This window comes from Acipenser ruthenus, chromosome 20 (assembly GCF_902713425.1).
Source record: "Acipenser ruthenus chromosome 20, fAciRut3.2 maternal haplotype, whole genome shotgun sequence".
NCBI classification, from domain to species: Eukaryota; Metazoa; Chordata; class Actinopteri; order Acipenseriformes; family Acipenseridae; genus Acipenser; species Acipenser ruthenus.
Window position 1 is genome coordinate 1,538,114 of NC_081208.1, and position 20,003 is coordinate 1,558,116.

The 20,003-nt window shown below is 42.2% G+C and overlaps 1 protein-coding gene across 1 annotated transcript in view; it reads left to right on the forward strand.

Annotated features, from left to right (window-relative positions):
* Positions 1-20,003, forward strand: part of LOC117962360 (protein kinase C zeta type) — a 92,463-nt gene that overhangs the window by 56,378 nt on the left and 16,082 nt on the right. Inside the window, 11 exon segments of the mRNA XM_058993057.1 lie at positions 4,251-4,382; positions 5,402-5,483; positions 6,421-6,473; positions 7,032-7,220; positions 12,106-12,203; positions 13,369-13,455; positions 14,749-14,884; positions 15,217-15,304; positions 15,769-15,888; positions 17,270-17,349; positions 19,114-19,203. Coding sequence (XP_058849040.1) covers positions 4,251-4,382; positions 5,402-5,483; positions 6,421-6,473; positions 7,032-7,220; positions 12,106-12,203; positions 13,369-13,455; positions 14,749-14,884; positions 15,217-15,304; positions 15,769-15,888; positions 17,270-17,349; positions 19,114-19,203 — 1,155 coding nt within the window.

Sequence of the window (20,003 nt, forward strand, 5' to 3'; positions counted from 1 at the left end):
TTAATCCCCAGCCTACAGTAGCTGTCTTTTCAGAAATTAAGAAGCCCCCCTTCACCACCCCTATGAATGAGCTTTCCTGGGATTTCTGTCAGTGCTGCTCCGTGGGTTTGAGCATGGGAGGCAGTCTGTGATGTACGGCTTAGTTGTGAGCAAACGTAGGAAGTGACCGCGGGGCTAAGATTGCTCAACTCTTAGCTCTTTACAAAAGCCCCTTCGCACTGCCACAAAAGCATGTGTCAGTAGTATGTTAGGGAACTCGCACACGTCACAAAAACGAACATCCACCTCAGTTTAACAAAGTTTCACCACCTGTTGTTTACAAGAGAACTCGCGTGACGTTCCGTAGGTGAAGGACCAGCTGTAGTAGCCCCTTCCACACTGGTACGTCCTACTTGGGTCAAGCTTCTCTGGATCGGCAGCCCAAATGTTGATTTAGAGCAAATGTTTCTTCATCCCTGCTGCAATCTGGCTCATGCTGTGTCTCAAGCAACAAAAATATGGCTAAACAGAAACGTTCCTTGCGGAAGTGAAACCTTCACGCAGGCGTGGCTGTTTGTTATTTCATCGGCTTACGAACGGCCGTCATGCATTTGGTCTCGCTCAACCCGGGTCAAAGCGTGTCGACTCACATCTTGAGGTGGGTCGCTGGGACCCGGGTACGTTGTTTCACACTATGCGGGATTGTGACCCGGGTAGCCAGAACCCCGGTCCGGGACCTGGGTAGGAGTGCCAGTGTGAAAGGGGCTTATGTAAATTCAAGCGATCAGGTGACCATTACAAACTTGCAACAATGGTTGCTTGGCTGCGTACGTACAGGCTAGTGAATTTCAGGTCATTTTAGGGTTTTATTGCATTTGTGATTACTGATTTCCTCCAGGCCTATCAAAAAGCAGCTGGATCATCTCAAGGTGTTCACAATGGAGAGCAGCTCTTTAATGAATCCATTCATTATGAATCCAGCAAACAGCTGTTGATTGGACTATAAGGAGGGGTTTCGCAGTGTGCTGGCACAGCAGCTGTTAGAAGATGTGATTTCCTATTTCTATACAGGGCAGTTTTATTGAGTTTATGTACCAGGAAGCACAGACATCCAGTCTGATATATTACAGCAGCCCTCACTGTCTGATTACTTTGTGAGTGTTGTGTTCGTGAGTGTGAGTCTGAACTGAAAAAACGAACTGCTTATTATTTAATGTATTTGATGTGCATTTCATCAAAAAGAAATAATAAAACCTGCTTTTCTGTGGAAATTGAAAGTGTGTAAATGGAAAAAGCAAACGTTGTTCCGTCTGAACGGCAGGCTTTGCACAGCCCATGCAGCTTGCACAAATGAGCGGAAACACTAAGGGCTTTCAAAATGAGCTGTGAAACACATCCCTCGAATTGGTCTTTCATTTAGGTCTTTAGGTAGTGGAGCAGTTTAAATGTATTATTAATATTATTGTTATTATTTGTCACCATCTTTAACACAGCAAACAAAACTTTGTCAGTAGTCAATTTGTAAAGGTTTGGTCTAGATGGCCTAACCATGATTCATTGAGACATATCTGAGCTTAATTCAGGTTATCCACCTGGGGGAAGAATGATAGAAGGTGACTTTTAGTTTTCTGTTCATTTACGGATACAAGCATGCACGTTGCTTAGATGGCACAGTTTATTAAGCTAGACACCAGTTAAGCGATTTTATAATGAAAGACCCACGCATTTCCAGTAGGTTGTTCCCTGTACTTAAATCAGTGTTACTTCTGCAACGTATAGCTACCAAACAGATGAAACACTCAGAGGTGTTAGTTTAATGTTTCTTCTGCATTGATTGGAGCTGGCAGACAGGCAGCAGCATGAGAAGAGATTTCACACACTTTCTTGTATAAAATCAGGAGATGTAGGAGCAGGGGGCAGTCTGCTTTACTGTATGTCTGCTCTCTGTTGGGCTGTTAAACACTTCCTTTCCTGAAGCTTTTTAACCCTATTCACACCAAGCGCCTCATTACACGCCTCGTTAGAAGAAATGAAACGTCCGAGCTGCTCTAGAGTGGTATAGAGGCACCCTCATTCATACAGAAGGATTGGGGTGAAAACGAGGGATTTCTTTTATTGTTGTAGTTTGGAGGTTTTGAGTACTGAGGTACAGTGTTGCTAGTTTATTGAACTTTATCATCAGCAAATGCTTGATGATAGCCTAGCATTCGTAATTACGATTCTTTCCAGTTATTACAGCAACTAAGAAACGGTGCCAGCAAAGCACGGGGTAAGGTGAAAACGGTTAATCATTTGAGCTTTTTAATCATTAAAAATCACGATTTACATTCAAATGCAATTTCATTCTCATCTCATATCCAAGTGTTGTTCATTTTTCAGTGTAGGGTATACTGAGATGTATAAAAGCCCAGTCAGGAATGGCATTATTTTCAACAAGTCATCACTCCTCATGCTGTAGAAGAGCATGCTTTGATGGGTGCCATTATTTATTTCATTTTATTTTTTTGCACCCGGAATTAGGCGGACAGCTCATGACAGAAACAAGGTAATGGGTATCTGATCTGTTTCACCAGCTCCTTTTTTTTTTCTTTCTTCATGGGTCTGGCAGATTTATTTCCAGTAAGTCACAATTCTTTTTACAGTGCAGACAGCTGAGGAGAGGAAACGCAGTGTTAGAGGTGTGCGAATGGTCAAGCTGGTGGAGGGACAGTTTATTCCCTTAGCTCATTAAGTGTCATTGTCCTCATTTCAGGACCGGCCACTTTGTCATTTTTTGGAGCATTTTTAACTGGCGTCTACCTCCTTTTTAACGATGTTGTTATGATAACTATTATGATAATTTTGTTAACCGCAAAAGTTAAGTCTAAATGCAACTGCAAATATAGCCCTTCAGATGCTTTTATGACACCTCGGTATAAAATAAGAAACGGAAGCCTAAAAATGATACATTTTCTTGGTGTTTGCCTACCCGCAGTGATGATAAAGCTGCATTTTCAATGAACTTCATAACCGTCTTGAAATCGGGCTGTTACACTTTTGTTTAGCATTGTGTTAAAATGCAGTGCATTGAAATATAGCCGCAACACTCAATCACACAGAAAACTGTTAATACTTTACTGATAAGGGCATCCATTAACCTTGCAAATATGCAACGGTTCTTGCTTTATTCTGTATCAGTTTTTCAGACAAGGATGCGAGAGTCATTTGTTTTGTTGCATGTGACGAGCAAGATAATGGTGCGGACCGATACGGAGGGGAAAAAGAAAACGGGACAAGAATCTTAAACTGTACAATACTTTTATTGTAAAGTAGAAAAACACAAAGGAAGAAGAAAAAAAAAATCTGGTTAAAAGGTCTTTGGCTGTCTCTTTAATTGACGATCATATTTATCAGCTGCTAATGCACATGCAGCCGTTCCTTTTTATACATGTCCTTTGCAGCTTTCAAGGAGTCTAGGAGCACAATTGGTAGAACGTCCCCATTTGCAATATGAAAAGCAGCAGTGGGCGTTTTTGCCAGCCACCCTAGAAGATTAAACGTTCACAGGATGGCAGGAGGTCGTCAGGGGTTGAAACGGATGTGCAGTAATAGATTAAGCTATCCCATTAGTATTAGCCTTACCGTACGTGCTGGTGCACGTGCACAGCTCTCTTTGAATGAACAGTGAGAGAACATGGATGCGTTAAGAGTAGCAGAAATGCCTGTCTGTGTTACTAACCCTGTCACAGGCTTTGGTCATGCTTGACACTGTGTTGGTCCTTCACACCAGGGTTAATCTTTTACAGTGATTGGAGTTGTTAAGAGTTCTGTTGCTCCAGTAATCATTTCAGTGGCTTTATTCCAGTTAAATCCACTGTGGCTGTTTTGGAAACTGCTGTTGTACAAGTTCGAAGGAATAAAGTTTAATGCATCCTGTTAGCTGTTGTAATAAATGTGACCTGGGACTGGTCCGATATTAATGCGCCCACTTTAGTGCTGAGTGCTAGTTATTTATTCAAGCAATTTTCTGAAGACTGTGCTTTGAGAAATTAGATGCTGGGCTCTGTGTCATCCACAGTATAGACCGGATTGCTGTAGCTGGTTCCAAAACTGCTGCTGAATCTGCCAAAAGCATTTACTCCAGCCAGTACAGCACCCCATGAGGTGTGATTCTGGAATGTTGTGTGGTTCTGGAATGTGTGATTCTGTTCCACACAGCTGATGATGTCACTGTCCAGTCTGATACAGCGTGCTTGCTCTGATTTCTTCTCTGTCTGTCTTGCCTCCCACAGAAAGCTTACTGTGGCCACTGCAGTGAAAGGATATGGGGTCTCGGAAGGCAGGGCTACAAGTGTATCAACTGCAAACTGCTGGTCCATAAGCGCTGTCACAAACTAGTTCCTCTGACCTGCCAAAGGCATATGGTGAGTTCAGATAGCTTCTGTTTGTTGTGTACCCAATGATCATTATTCACCTGTCAACCTGACACACTGTGTGCACACAGTACATGATCACACTAAGAATCCACATGCATACATGGCCCAAGGCTTTCTGACTAGTCATAAACTCAACACGGCGCTGGTATTTTTATGATGTATTTTGACACAACACCACTCGGGTGTTGTACCTGCAGGATCTAAATTTTAAAGGCACTAAAAAAAAAAAAAAAAATACTCTCAAAGTCGATAGTCGCAGTAGCTGAGGCTTCAGATTAGGGGCAATCAGGAAACAGTGCAAATGCAGAATACCAAATTTAGAATCTAGGACTTGGTGACAGGAACTTGGTGTGCCCTTGATTTGGATATTGAAAAGCATCCAGAAATAGCTTTTCATAATGTCTGAACTGGAGTCACAAACGTAGCTTCTGGGAGAGGTCAGGGGCATGTTAGTTTGGGTGTCCATTGCAAGAACTACAGATGCCCAGCAGCTGTGTTATTTTCAGAGTGCGCCGGCTTACTGCACATGTACCTGTGTGTCTTGCACAGTAGGGTTTCTGGAGATCCTGTATTTCACTGCCACGGAAATCCCAAGGCCCCTTGTGCATGTCTTGACTCACTTATTGCTATCTTTGCTTTCCAATATGCATTACCTGCCCCCTCTGGCTTGTTATAATATCCACACTGTCTGAGATATTAAGCTCAAGAACAGGGCTGTTGCCACTGAGACCTCACTGTATCAAACGATGCAGCTTCTGGCAAAAACAAAACACAGTAATGCATGATACTAACCAAAGGAGGAGAAACTGTAGAATGCACATGTTTCTATTTTATACACAGTGGTGGATTCGGCTGCATTCTGTTTTTCATTCTTCACTCTGTTTATTTTTTCCTAATGCGTACATGTAGGCTTTTTATTTATTTTTTTCAGTTCATGTTCTCGCTCTCCTCTGATCTAAAAAACGGGATCTGGAAACGAGTTAATTGTCCTTCTGTGCTTCCCATAGGATCCGGTCATGCCATCCCAAGAGCCGCCACTGAATGAGAAAAACGATGAAGTCGACCTCCCTTCAGAAGAAACAGACGGAAGTAGGTTTTCTAAGAGAGATTTTGTAACGTCAAACATATGTGTGTAGGTACAGCCGTGTGGAAATGTATCTGAACACCCCATTGCTGCTGTAGTTTGTGATTTGTTGTGCAGATGAAATCAAACCACTAGAACTGAAAATTGTAAAAACAGGCACGGTCTAATTTTAATTGATGACTTTAATAGGTCACACATGCAATTCATTTAAAATAGTAAGAGAAAAAGAACATGTAGCCACACATGATAAAATGCAGGAGACTTTAGAAGTTGTTTAAGATGCCTAATTAAAGCACAAAGCGGTCTAACATTTTCACACAAGAGTGCCTGTTTTTCTATATTACGAATTACTGATCCAGAATCCTCACACCCTGAGGTTTTCGTGCAGGTAGGTATGTAAAGGATATAAGTGACAAATCTTGAGGTGTTCTAATAAATGTGCACACGACTGTATGTAGGTACGTGACCATTATAGATTCACAAAATGCCATTGTTTAAATGAAAGGGCTGTCCTTTGAGATTGGAAACTGTAATCCTCGGTACTTCTGAAGAACAGGGTCTGTTAATCTAGGTGTTTAGTGTTAATTCCAGTGCAAGCCTGACTAGAATCCTTCTGCATGGTCAAGTTTAATCCAAAAAGTCAACAGTTGACCGCTGCAGTTTGCAAATGTGAGAGTGCTGTGGTGCCCTCTAATGGTTGCTAGCTTATATCACAGGGCACTTCTACAGTAGTGATTTTAATTATTAAACTCAAGTTGTGATCATACACCGGTATCTGCTAGCACATTATTATATGCGAATGCAAATCGCAAAAGAATATCACCCTTACAAAAAAGTACTATTGTAGTACTATACTGTAGTACTTTATAGCAATTTGCTGACTCTCTCTCTCTCTCTCTCTCTCGCTCGCTCGCTCACCGCTGTTTATTTTTCTTCTCTTAGTTCCATTTATACCACACAATCGGACGTTGGACAAAGGGGAGGATGATTCAGAGGTGAGTGAGAGGAGTAAAGCCAGGTCCTCACATCCACGCAAATGTAAGTAACATCAGTCTAGCCATAAAAAAAAAACACCCAGCTTAAATTCTACCCACTGAAGCAGCCGTCAAGCATGACTTCCTTGCTGCGTTGCGGGCATGCTGTGGTTACTGTTTACTCATTATGTTCACTGCTTGGCTTCATGCTTATGCCTTACAGTAATTTAAAACCTTGACTGCTGATATTTTTTGTGGAACATTTTCTGTTATCTGTCTTGCTGGTTATGAAACAATCGATGAAAGACGTTCAGAATTATTAAGCTTGTTATCATTAAATATATATTTTTATATATACACTGACTGGCCAAAATGTGATTGACCTTCTACTGAAGCCTAGAAAGTCACAGCTCTGTGAATTGTGTCGCTGTAGCACATCTGTTGCATTTCACAATACGTTCAGGCTTGATCTGTCATGACCTGCTTGCAACCGGAGTGGTGCTTTGTCGTGAAATCAAGGAGACCCTGTGCCAGTATGTCTCGTCGCTCTGTGCCAGTATGTCTCGTCGCTCTGTGCAGGATCTCAAGCCGGTGTTGGACGGGATCGATGGGATTCAGATCTCCCAGGGGCTGGGGCTGTCGGACTTCGACCTGATCAGAGTGATTGGCCGCGGCAGCTACGCCAAGGTCCTCCTGGTGCGGTTAAAGAAGAACGAGCAGATCTACGCCATGAAGGTGGTGAAGAAGGAACTGGTGCACGATGATGAGGTGAGCACAGACACACACACACAGGGTTTGAAACTGGAGCACGATGATGAGGTGAGCACAGACACACACACACAGGGCTTGGAACTGGTGCACGATGATGAGGTGAGCACACACACACAGGGTTTGGAACTGGTGCATGATGATGAGGTGAGCACATACACACACACAGGGCTTGGAGTCTCAGCCTATTAAAAATCGTCTTTGTTTAATAGGAATGCAGAATTTTTTTGCATTATAGGATGGGATACACTGTAAGACGTTAACATTAATTGAATAGACCCGACCCGAACCCAAACCCGATTTGCATAACACTTTTCTACGTGAAACCCGTTGGAGTACTGATTGGGTCTCTGGTCCTCGGGTCCGTCCGGTCCCATGAAGACCTCGGATACAGTAGTTCGTATTTTTCTGACCACTAGATGGTAGCATTACATTACTGATGCCTCGTAAGCACTCCCCATGTTATTTGTGCTCGTTCATGCTTATTGAGCAAGCCGTTCCAGTGTTTGTGCTTTCCTCGTGCTGAATTAGGGAGCATCCAATACTGACAAAGGGGCTTGGGAATGTGTCTATATGTTAATATGTAGAACAGAAAGGGTTAAACCTTTCGCTGTGACAGGTACACCGCAGTTTACTTCCTTCATGCACGTGAACAACATTGCAGATATCATGAGAACCAAATAATGCTCCTAGTGTGAATTGCTCTGATTTAAGACAGGGCAGTGGGGGCATTGACAGATGCCATGTGCGACAGACACTGCCCTTTAGGCTGCAGGGTTACTGCAGCTTAACTGAAAGGCACCTTCAAAACACATGGTGCATGTGTATACACCCATGTGCGTTATATATATATATTCAAATTTATTGTACGTTATCATAATCCGTTCCTCTACATTTTTATGAATGATCTGAATATTTTACTGGGCAATATGAATAAAAAGAATGAGAAACTAAACAATGCTGTATTTACAATCCTGACCCTGTTTTTCTTGCCGTGGTATTTGTGATTTTAAGCAGGTCAGGTCTGCGTTGCAAACAGTCTTAGCTGCTTTTTTGTATTTCCAATTCCACCTGAGAAAAGAGACCTCTAATCCTGCTGAATGTATTGATCATCTCTTCCATAAACATCTGGATATCTCCTCGGATTGTAAACCCCTTTGCCAAGCGTACAGCCTTGTGTTGGAAAACCACCCCCTTCTCTGTACAGCATTGTACTGCACAATTAATACAGTGGCTGCATAAACTGTGCTTCAGTGCAAGTGATTCTTGTGCTCACTTACACTTTGTTTGTCATTGGCTAGTTTTCCAGTCCTGGGACTTCTGAAGGAATTGGGAAGAGCCAAAAAAAGAAATCATTGTAAACCCAGCTTCCGTTTTCCCCTTTTGTGTTTTAAGAAGTAGTGACTTCCAGGCCAACTCCAATGAAACTCTGGCAGCTATGAACACTCAGTGCTGAGGAAGCATAACGATATCTCCTATTGTTCGCTCACTGTGTTTTTTTTTTTAAACTGTCAGAATGATGAATTGCATTTACCAAGTGAGAGCTAAAATTTAATTCAGCTGTTTTTCGTCAGTGTTTCTACTTTGCAATAGAGCATGTGTAAGGATGCGATTTACTGCAGGAGAATCTAAATGAGATTCCTTGTCTTGTCTGTCTGTCTGTGTGTTAAACTGGTTGAGTGCACTGCCGTATGTGTAATTAAAACTGTACGCTATAGCACCAATGCAGTTATTTAAGATTGGTAAGAGCAGTACTTAATTAATCAACTTCTATAAAGCTGAGGGTGGTTTGCCATTCTCACAGAAATCCCTTGTAATTTATGGTAATGCATTTGATAATGCCTCAGAGTGCATGTGTTAACTAAGGGTAGATGACTGGAGTGCTCATAATTGTTATTGTACAATGATAAATATAGCTAGGTAAGTCTGAAATCCTTTGCAAGCCTTTGCAAACTCTCAGGGTTTAATTCACAATTAAAAAAGGGGTGGTTGATCCAGGGAGCTCAGTGCACGGTAGAAACTGCTGTGTCTAATGGAGCTGTGTCCTGAGGTCAGAGTGAACATATTATTTGAAAATGACATTTTGGGCTACCTGAAACCGGTCCTTTGCATTAACTCACACTCTCTGCCTATAATAATGTTGTGCTAATAAGGGATAGCTGTGAATTCTAGTTTGACAGAAGGGCTGATAGTATAGCGGCTGCTTATGATTCGACGTGCAAACACAAATGCTAACTCTGAAGTGAGGTCAAAAGAATCGAAATGTAGAATTCTAGAACGTTTGGGCGTTCCGAAGAAGAATGCGGGTTCAGGCTCAGTCCTGCTCTCTGAATGTTTGCAAGGCTGGGATGGGAGGTGAAGTGAAGGGTTAATAATATTCTGCTCGTTTCAGAAGGGAAACTAGTTTTCCGGTTGCACTTGCAGCACCAAATTCAGCACAATGACAGCCTTTTCTGCAAATACAATAAACCCATAAAATAGGGACAGAATTAGCCTTTCTCCCTCAAAGGGGGGTCTTCTGCGGAAGTGGGGGTCCGCAGATCAGCCAGGCTGTGTCTGGGAGCACTGCCTGATGAATTAAGACTGCGGGCCTCAAGTACCGAATCTGTATCGGGCAAAACTAAACGGGTTAAATCAGAGCAGTTGTACTTCATGTTCTTTGTTTGTTTGTTCACATTAAAACGAGTTCCTGTGTAGGGTTATTAAGAGGGAGGGAGGGAGAGCTCCGTTTCCTCCTCTGTTACATGTCAGCAGGCGGAAAGGGCTCGTTTAGCTGGTAAAAATAGAAGTACTATTGTAAGCAATTTCTCAAAGCCTATAAAATAAAAATAAAAGCAGTGTGAGGCACCGACCTTACACTGCTTTTATTTTATTTATTTTTTTTAATATGATTTTTTTTTTTTTTTCTGAAAAATTTAGTAGTTGGCAATTTGTGTTTTTTAGCATTTTCTCCCAATTTAGAATATCCAATTATTTTTAGGCTCAGCTCACCTCTACCACCCCCTCGCTGACTCGGGAGCGGCGAAGACGAACACACGCTGTCCTTCGGAGCGTGTGCCGTCAGCCGACCGCTTCTTTTCACACTGCAGACTCGCCGTGCAGCCACCTCGGAGCTACAGCGTCGGAGGACAACGCAGCTCCGGGCAGCTTGCAGGCAAGCCTGCAGGCACCCGGCCAGACTACAGGGGTCGCTGGTGCGCGGTGAGCCGAGCCGTTCCGGTGCCTCCAGATTTGGGGGGCGACACCACTGGTTGAAGTTGAATTGAAGTGGGAAAGCTTTGAGGATCCAGCCTGCTGAGTTACAGTGCAGTACACTGCAGACAGACAGCCTCTTACCCCAGAGCTCTCATTAGACGCTGGTGTCTAGACAACACAACCCCAGCAGGTTGTCAGCTCCACGACCGACTGATTTTCAGCTCATACAGATGTTCTATTTGATTGGTCCGCAATATCACGGTTCGGTATTTTTCACTGGTGTTCTTATATGTGTGCATGTGAAGTAAGAAAAAAATTAAATCCTGCATCTCTATCAGCAGAACTAGCTGATGCTTTGTTATAATGCTGATGTATAGTAACACAGACCATGCCAGCTCTTTTACCAAATGTGCTATGAATGGAAAATCATAAAATGTGTAATTTAAAACAGCCTTTAGTAATATAAATCACTACAACTCTATAGCAGCTGATTGATTTTCTAACATAAGTGAGCTCTCAAGGCCGACCTTAGACTTCCAGAGCGTATATATATGTGTATGGAAACATTTTTAATGCACAAACACAAAGCATAACCACGGCTTATTCAGGCTCTTGCCTATTAAGTTGATAATGACTCCTCCGCTCTAGCGAGTTGGAAGGTCCCGATCCCTGGATCTCGGGGCTTGGTCACTCCAGCGCGTACTGCAGTCTACACTCAAGGGGCTGAATAGAAGAGGTTTGCAGAAGGAGCTGGAAAAGAATGGCAGCAATTCCACCCGAACAATGGTTGCGCGCAGCTCTGAGAGGTTTCGGCTTGTGTGTGAGAGTGGATAGCAGCTAAGAAGAACGTGTGTGCTCCCGGAGTGAGGGAACGAATAGAAGCATTCAGAGTTTCCGTAGCCGCAATTCCGCATTTTATTTCCACAATTCTAATTCTGTGCCTGGTTTATGATTTTTTATTTTCTTCGGTCACGGTGTGTGGAACAGTTTTATCTCTCAACACATTACTCCAGGGGCTTCGGTCCTTACACTGGTTACCAGTGAGTTATCCAGTTGATTTTAAAGTTGCCGTAATATTTCATGGATTAAGGCCATCCTATCTCCAAAAACTACTAACTCCGCCTAGTCCTATTCTTTCATTGAGATCAGAAAATACAGAAAAAAAAAAAATCCTCTTAAATCAGCTGGAGCCGCAGTTTTTTGCTGTCGTGCTCCTCGTTTGTGGAACTCTATTCTGGCTGACATTAGGCAGGTTCAAACATTGGATTCTTTTAAGTCTAAATTGAAAACGTGCTTTTATGTAATTGGTTGTAGCTGGAGTGTATTGTACATATGAGTACTCATGTTTTGTTTTTTAACTTTACAGAGCACTCTGGGATGTATTGTATTGTATTTGTCTGTATAATGCACATTGAGCAACTTCTCATATATATATATATATATATATATATATATATATATATATATATATATATATATATATATATATATATATATAATTTCATAATGCTGCTTATTGACAAAATATCTCTATTTATTTTAAATGTGTGTTGGGAAAGACATAATTGAGCTGTATGCATTTATTAATGTTGTATCCTAGCCAGCCAATTAATCTCCCAGTGTCCTTGAAATGAATAAGAACCCTTAGTTGAAGCCTGGGAAGCTCATAGTCTCTGTATTTCTCTTCTAGGACATCGACTGGGTCCAGACAGAGAAGCACGTGTTTGAGCAGGCCTCCAATAACCCCTTCCTCGTCGGCCTTCATTCCTGTTTTCAGACAGAGAGCCGGTGAGACATCCTTTCTTTACAGCCCACGCTGACTCCTCAATGTAAAGCTGCAGCGCTGATACGACTGTTTAGGAACTAGCCGCAGGAGAGAGCTCAAGAGAGCTGAAGAGACAGGCAGGCGAGACGAGGGAGCCTTAGGGCTACACAGAGTCAGGGAACTAATGGGGAGACTGGTCAGCTTGCGTGGGGACTGGACTGAATGCAGGCTTTCACAACACTGAAACATGATCAAATTGACATTTTGACAAATGCTGAATGCTACCAAAAACTGTGTGATAAACAGCATCGCTACAGTGTGGGTCAGAACTCCTCCCAGGTTGCATTTGCTGCTTTATTTTAAAAACCCACTACTGTGGTCTTCGTGGCAACAAATTTCTGCTTTCATTTGTTGTGTGGCCTGCCTTCAAGGGTGTGAGATTAGGACTAGACACCTTTTTAATAGTCACTGGTGTACTGGCAAGCAAGTTTCTTCTTGGACATTGAGGAATGAATGGGCTTCCGGGATAACTGAGGAACTGGAGGGTGTATGTTTAGGTTACTACACCCTATACCAGTATGCATGTCTAAATGCACAAACATTCATTGATTGGCTCAGTGCATTGCATGCTATTTTTTTGGGTTTGTTTTGCACTCTTAAAGCAACTAAGACATGCCACTTGAATAAGAGTGATACCACAGCGTGGTTAAACCAATTGCAAGTGTAAATTACAATGAGATTCCCGTTACTGCTGCCAGAACAATTCCCCCACAACAAGCTCTGCCTCTAGTTAATTACATTTTCCATCCTCGCACAACAGCCTTGTCCCAATTCCCAGTGGCAGTAAAAGGTAAAATATGAAGGCTTAACATGACCCTAGAATAGTTAGCAATAAAACGAAGCACAATACAGGTTGTGGTACTGTCCCTCGCGATTTTGCATTTTCATTTTCTAAGCAATTGCTTTCTCTGTCTTTTTCATAGCATTCAATGAATGGGCCCAGCCCCCTTGTTTTCAGTTAGTAATAATAATATAAATTCAGATCGCTGCAGTGAGTTTTCAGTGCATTTTACTTTAAAAACAACAGTACTTGCAGCCCTCTTGAAAACCATTTACTGTAGTAGTTTTTTGTAGCCCTCCTTTCATAACCTCTGATGAATGTTGAGTAAGTTTCTTTGTTCTGTTTAGATTGTTCCTGGTTATTGAGTATGTTAATGGCGGTGATCTCATGTTCCATATGCAACGGCAGAGAAAGCTTCCGGAGGAGCATGCACGGTAAGAGGCTGGTTTGATTCCTATCTTCACAATGAGAAAGGGTTCGAAAGGTACTGGAGCTTGATGCTGATGAGCCTGCACTCTGTGCTCAAGTGTGCAGTAATGCACACTTGCAGCTCAGAAATGATTTAAGTAGCAACATTAATTGTTAATATTTCTGCTTTGAACTTCCATTAGCTACATACAGTAGGTCTCAAATGTGCAGTTTTGAAAAGAAACGTGTTTTCTAGCAAACGTGTATTATATTTTTGTTATAAAAACATTTAACAGTCCTCTTCCGTGTTGTGATGTCTGCAGTCATTCGGAGTGGTTCGTTCTGCGGTTACTCAAATATGTTTTTCTTTATAAATCTGTGTCATGATTGTTTGACGATGAGTTCAGGAGCCGATCCTCGGGTCCATTTGCCTGCCGCAGGCATTTGCAGTGCAGGCTAGATTTGCCAGTGTCTGTATATGGTATAGAGTGATTGTAAACGTCACGAAAAGGAAAGGCGACAGTGAAGCTACTGTTATTCTTTAATGATTTAAGCATGAAAGTGCTAAAGCAGCGCAGTGATGAGGATCAGCTGATGCTAGAGGCAGGGACACTGCCCGGTGCTGGTTAACCCCCCCCCCCCCTGCTTATCAATGACAGCTTGCAGCCCTTAGTGATAATCCATGCCTCATCCTATAATCACCGTGCATGATCCCGCAAATAAAAATTCACACATTTCAGTGAGGTTCATTTTGAGCCTGCTGCCTTCGTTGGGTCTGGCCAGTAACCTGTATGGCCGGGGTTGGGGGCTGGATGTGGGGTGCATCCTTCCCTCTGGTGTAAAAGTCAACCAGTGCCTCAACATGGTGTTCAGAGGAGCCAGTGATGGTCTCCGAATATAAAAATCCCAATATAGGTCAATCCAAATCTTTCTTAAGCTTTTCCTCCAGGCAAACACATTGTCCAGCACATTACACTTTGAGAGCATTGACGGTTGGTTGATTCAGCGTTTTTAAGATGTGTTTCGCACCTTTTGGACGCTCAGCCAAGGCCAATTGAATCCATTCCCCTAGCATGCTGATATCTGTTGTGCAGTGTGCAAATTGATCTACAGGCTGACTTACAGGGAACACTGTTTATGACAAGGTTATTAGATGGCAGAAACATTAATTAAGAAGTGAAAAGGCATTGAAAGTGAAATATGTTTTAATGTACTTGGGTTAGAACCCAGTTCTTTGCATCCATTCGCTCCTGTGTAACTGCACGGGAGTACTGCGCGTGATCTTCCTAGAGTACGCAGTTCTATTTTCTGTCCTATAGGTTTTATGCAGCTGAAATTTGCATTGCTCTAAACTTCCTCCATGAGAAAGGGATCATCTACAGAGACTTGAAACTGGACAACGTTCTCTTGGACTACGAGGGACACATCAAATTAACAGACTACGGGATGTGCAAGGTGAGAGAAAATCAAGGGAATGAATCACCCCTGTGTCTGGTAAATGGAACAGTAGGGCTGGCTAGTCCAGTTGAAGAAGTAAACTGTTCACATGCCAGTCCAAAAGCAGTGTTTTAAAGATCACATCCGATTACATATATATAATTAAATGTCATTTGTATGTTCGGCTATTCTGGTAAAATATTTCATACGAATAAATCCGCTGTTACCCCTGAATGCTGTTGATTTCCTTCATGCACTGTGACAGGCCTGTGCTCAAGTGTGTACAGATGCTTATATCTTGGTAAGTAAATGTGTTAAACAGGCTGTCATTCCCATATTACTCTCCATAGGAGGGTATAAGACCTGGTGACACTACAAGTACGTTCTGTGGGACGCCAAACTACATAGCACCTGAAATACTCCGGGGAGAGGATTATGGTAAGCTGCTAATGGGTTGCCTGTACACATGCAGAATATATAAAACCAGACTTTAGTAGATATGCAAAGGTGACAATAACACCCATTTCTTTAAAATCTCCATCTTTTGAAATATCTGTATGCCTTTTTCAACCCTATTAGGAACTGTACAGAAAGATAACTGTAATGTAACTAAATCAATCAGTCCAGTGTCTTGTGCGGAGTCATAAAATAGAGAATACTGCATGGGGTAGTGTGTGAATTGAATGCCCACCCGAGGGGTGGGATGCTGCATTATCCAAGCATCCCAACCCCATGGGGATGGGCATGGACTTGTCATTTATCACACAGTTGTGTGCTGCTTGTTGTGGGGGGCCACGCTCTATTGCTGGTTGCTCCCCTGTAATAACCTTGTATTGTGTAATAAGCACGCTAATCGCTGCTGGGGTCACTGCTGTAATCCTGCTTGTTCCGGGGGTGGCCAGGTTTCAGTGTGGACTGGTGGGCTCTGGGGGTCCTGATGTTTGAGATGACGGCTGGAAGATCCCCGTTTGATATCATCACGGACAATCCTGACATGAACACAGAGGAGTACCTGTTCCAAGGTTTGTGATGCACGGAGGTGTTCTGGGTTGAGGATGGAGGAGGGCGGGGGGGGGGGGGGGGGTAAGAAGGCACTCTTGATCCCTGATGAGTAACGCTGATTGCTTACAGAACAGCATTATACAGGCCCCGTCATGCCCTGCACTGATGCTCTGTAGTTGTTGTTTTTGTTGCCTATGTTAGTTGAACTCAATTACGGTTCTGTCTGGATCTTGCTAGTGTATGAAAAGAGCAGGTGCAGTTGCTGCCTAGCTGTGTCCAGCTACGTTTACGGCGGTAGTGTGGTAGGAACTATTCCAGGACCTGTGCTGTATAGTGTAGTGCAGTATTCCAGGACCTGTGCTGTATAGTGTAGTGCAGTATTCCAGGACCTGTGCTGTATAGTGTATTGCAGTGTTTCAGGATATGTGCTGTATAGTGTATTGCAGTGTTCCAGGACTTGTGCTGTATAGTGTAGTGCAGTATTTCAGGACCTGTGCTGTATAGTGTAGTGCAGTATTCCAGGACCTGTGCTGTATAGTGAAGTGCAGTATTCCAGGACCTGTGCTGTATAGTGTAGTGCAGTATTCCAGGACCTGTGCTGTATAGTGAAGTGCAGTATTCCAGGACCTGTGCTGTATAGTGTAGTGCAGTATTCCAGGACCTGTGCTGTATAGTGTAGTGCAGTATTCCAGGACCTGTGCTGTATAGTGTATTGCAGTGTTCCAGGACCTGTGCTGTATAGTGTAGTGCAGTGTTCCAGGACCTGTGCTGTATAGTGTAGTGCAGTATTCCAGGATCTGTGCTGTATAGTGTAGTGCAGTGTTCCAGGACCTGTGCTGTATAGTGTATTGCAGTATTCCAGAACCTGTGCTGTATAGTGTATTGCAGTATTCCAGGACCTGTGCTGTATAGTGTATTGCAGATTTATGGTTCGAGGTGTGTTACAGAGGCACATTGCTGTCACTGGTCCAACTTCAAAACATTTATCTTGTATTCCTAACAGAACCTTTCCTGCTTACACAGTAGACAGTAGATCACGAGCGGCCAACCCTGGTCCTGGAGAGCCACAGGGTCTTCTGGTTTTCGTTCCCCGAGTTCTCAATTACTTAATTTGAACCCATTATTTTCTTAATTGGTCAACACAAACCAGGACCAGGGTTGACCTGTAGATGAGGTTTTGATAGAAATTTGCCTTTTTATTTTAGTTAAAAAATATTTTTTTTTTGTTAGTTGTCCCTTTTCTCGTGCAAGAACAGCCGATTGTGAACAGCAGGCTGGCTCTAGAATAGACATACTTGAAGGATAATGCTGCTATCCCTGTTATAAATACAAGCTTTACAATACTGTTTGTCTCTTTGCAATATGTGTGTTTTTATTATTTTATTTTTTCTTCCTTTTCAGTTATTCTTGAAAAGCCCATTCGCATTCCAAGGTCTCTTTCTGTCAAGGCTGCCAGCGTTTTAAAGGGCTTTTTAAATAAGGTAAGTCACGAGTTTGGCATGCTGTCTCCTCAGAGTACACCTCCACATGAGCAGGACACACAGAGCAGGGGGCTGGGGGCATTATCACAAAGTCTCATTTATTGGCAAGAAGAAGAGATCCTTTCTCTCACACGTTCTCACAAATCGTGTGCCTGTGTTGGTTGGCTGAAAACAGCAGGGGTTTGCAGAAACTGCAGTTCCGACAGTCAACCACCGGGTGTCATGTGTTCTGTACAAAATTTCCATTCTGAAAACTCCCATTTACTGTAGCACCAATGTAAATATGAACAACTGCCGTGTGAGTTACAGTGCTGGGAAATGAGCGCCTAAACTAATAGAAACAAAAACATGCATTTTATTAAAAGTAAAGTTAAAATCTCCTGTCCCTAGTCGGATGATTAGTTTAATTGTTGCTTTGTATATACTGTACTGTCCTCAATTCTATGAGTCAGTGGAGGAGTGAGTCATTGCTACAGTTTATTTTCTTCTATGTTGTTATTGCAGAAAGCAAATAAGCTGCTTGGCTACATATAACACACAACATTGTTTATTTAAAAATGAGTCATTTTTAATATTATCTATACATTTTACACCTGGAGACTTTGCCATCTCATATACAGTCATCTTAGCTTGTTGCCTTAATTTATGATCCGCCCCAGCATAGATAATGAACACGTCTGTGTCAACATGTTTTAGACAGAATTGTACTCATCATTTTTACTCACTGTAGGAACATATATTCTTGCGTGTACAGTGCTCTGTATACAGCTATGGACAAAAGTGTCGCATCACCTACAATTTTAGGATTGAGACGCAATTAAAAAACTAAAAAAGAAAAAAAAAATATATATATATATATATATATATATATATATATATATATATATATATATATATATATATATATATATGAACATAGTTTAGAACTTATTTTATATCATGTAATCAAAGGAACTACAAAATGATATTGCAAAAGTCTACCGGAAGCCATAATAATAGTACAGTATTTCATGTTAGATTTTTCATTAAGTGTATGTAATTCAATATGTTAATGTAACATTATTCAGCAGGTTTCATTCGACTTTATGAAGCAAAATTGTTCATTCTACCTGGTGGTGCAAAACTTTTGGCCATAGCTGTACATGCACACACAATATGACCATTCTCCACTATTTGATTTATACCAGTAAGTGCACTCCTCTTCTAGTTGAGAGTGGCTTCTCCTCACTTAGTCATATTTTAAGCTAAAAGGAGGCTTGAGTTGTTTTATATTCATTTTGAAAATTAATTATTCTAACAAACGGATGAGGCTGCTTAAGAGGCTAGAGAAATTTGACGACCTCCAGATGCTCCTAGGCTACAGACGGAGGTGACTTATAATACCAATCAAGGATGAAAAATAAGACTCCTAGTGCATTGCAGTTTCACCCATTCCAGGTTTTAATACAAGCTTGATCAGCCACAGTGTATAGTCGTCTTATTAAACTCCTAGTAAAACTGCTATGCAATGGGAGTCTTACTTCCATCCTTGCCAATGGAAGACCTCCTGCAGCCAGTCTGAGTTGCAAAATCTAAAGCCGCAGGTCCTTTTTATGCACTTTTATGTTTTCATCTATAAAACATGTCGCCTTTCAGATTATCCTTCTTTCATTCGGGTTTACAGGAGTTGCATAATTTATTAAAACCGGAGGAAATTAAGATGATATTGCAAAATAAAATCCATGTGATTTTGTTGGACCGAACCAGCTTGTTTGTGTTCCACAGGACCCTAAAGAAAGACTTGGGTGCCAACTGCAAACAGGATTTTCAGATATCAAGTCGCACACCTTCTTCCGCAACATAGACTGGGACCAGGTAAGAGGCTGGGCTCTAACCGAGAGAAAGGAATTGACACTAAGGCTGAGGTACAAGCCACGTGAGTTTAGATGCAAGGTCTCACCACAATGCCATGTGCTCTGTGGTTTATGAAAGGACAATTCTGTTAATCTCCCAAAGCTATTAACAAGCAACTAAGAAGATTCAATTAGGGAATCAAAGGCATGACTACGATCTTGGCTGTTTTGTGACATTTTAATCATGTTTCCTTTCATGATGCCAAATTGCATTTTGGTGTAGACCTTGAAACAATGTTTTAAACAAATTGATATCCTTGTACATTTTCTTCCTTTCTGTGGGTCAAAATTGCAAAAACCTTGTTGAAGCAACACTCCTGTAGAACGGACCGAGTTACAAGAGGTGCCTGCATGAACCGCCAGGGCTGATGAGTCTCCTGTCTTGTAACTCCATGAGCACGGACTGAGCACTGATCCGGGGTCTCCCGCATTCCTCATGGATAGAGTTGAGTGAAAAGACTTCTATGCAATGGAAAAGTTTCCATGCAACACAAGTTTGACGGATGTTGTCCGTTCTTTCCCAGCAAGCCTTGCGGATAAGGTAGCATTGTTTACAAAACCAAGAATATTAAAAGCACAGAAAAACCCTGATGTTGTTGCCCACTCGTCACTTGAGTGGTCAGTGTTGTGACGTACTTCCACCCAGCCCGCTTTGGGAAAGGGTGTGGGGGGAAAAAAATCGTGGGCAGCTCAGATTGGCAGCCAATGTGGGTTGGCTAAATGAACATGGAAACGCAGCATCAGGGGCAGCAGGGTTTTCAA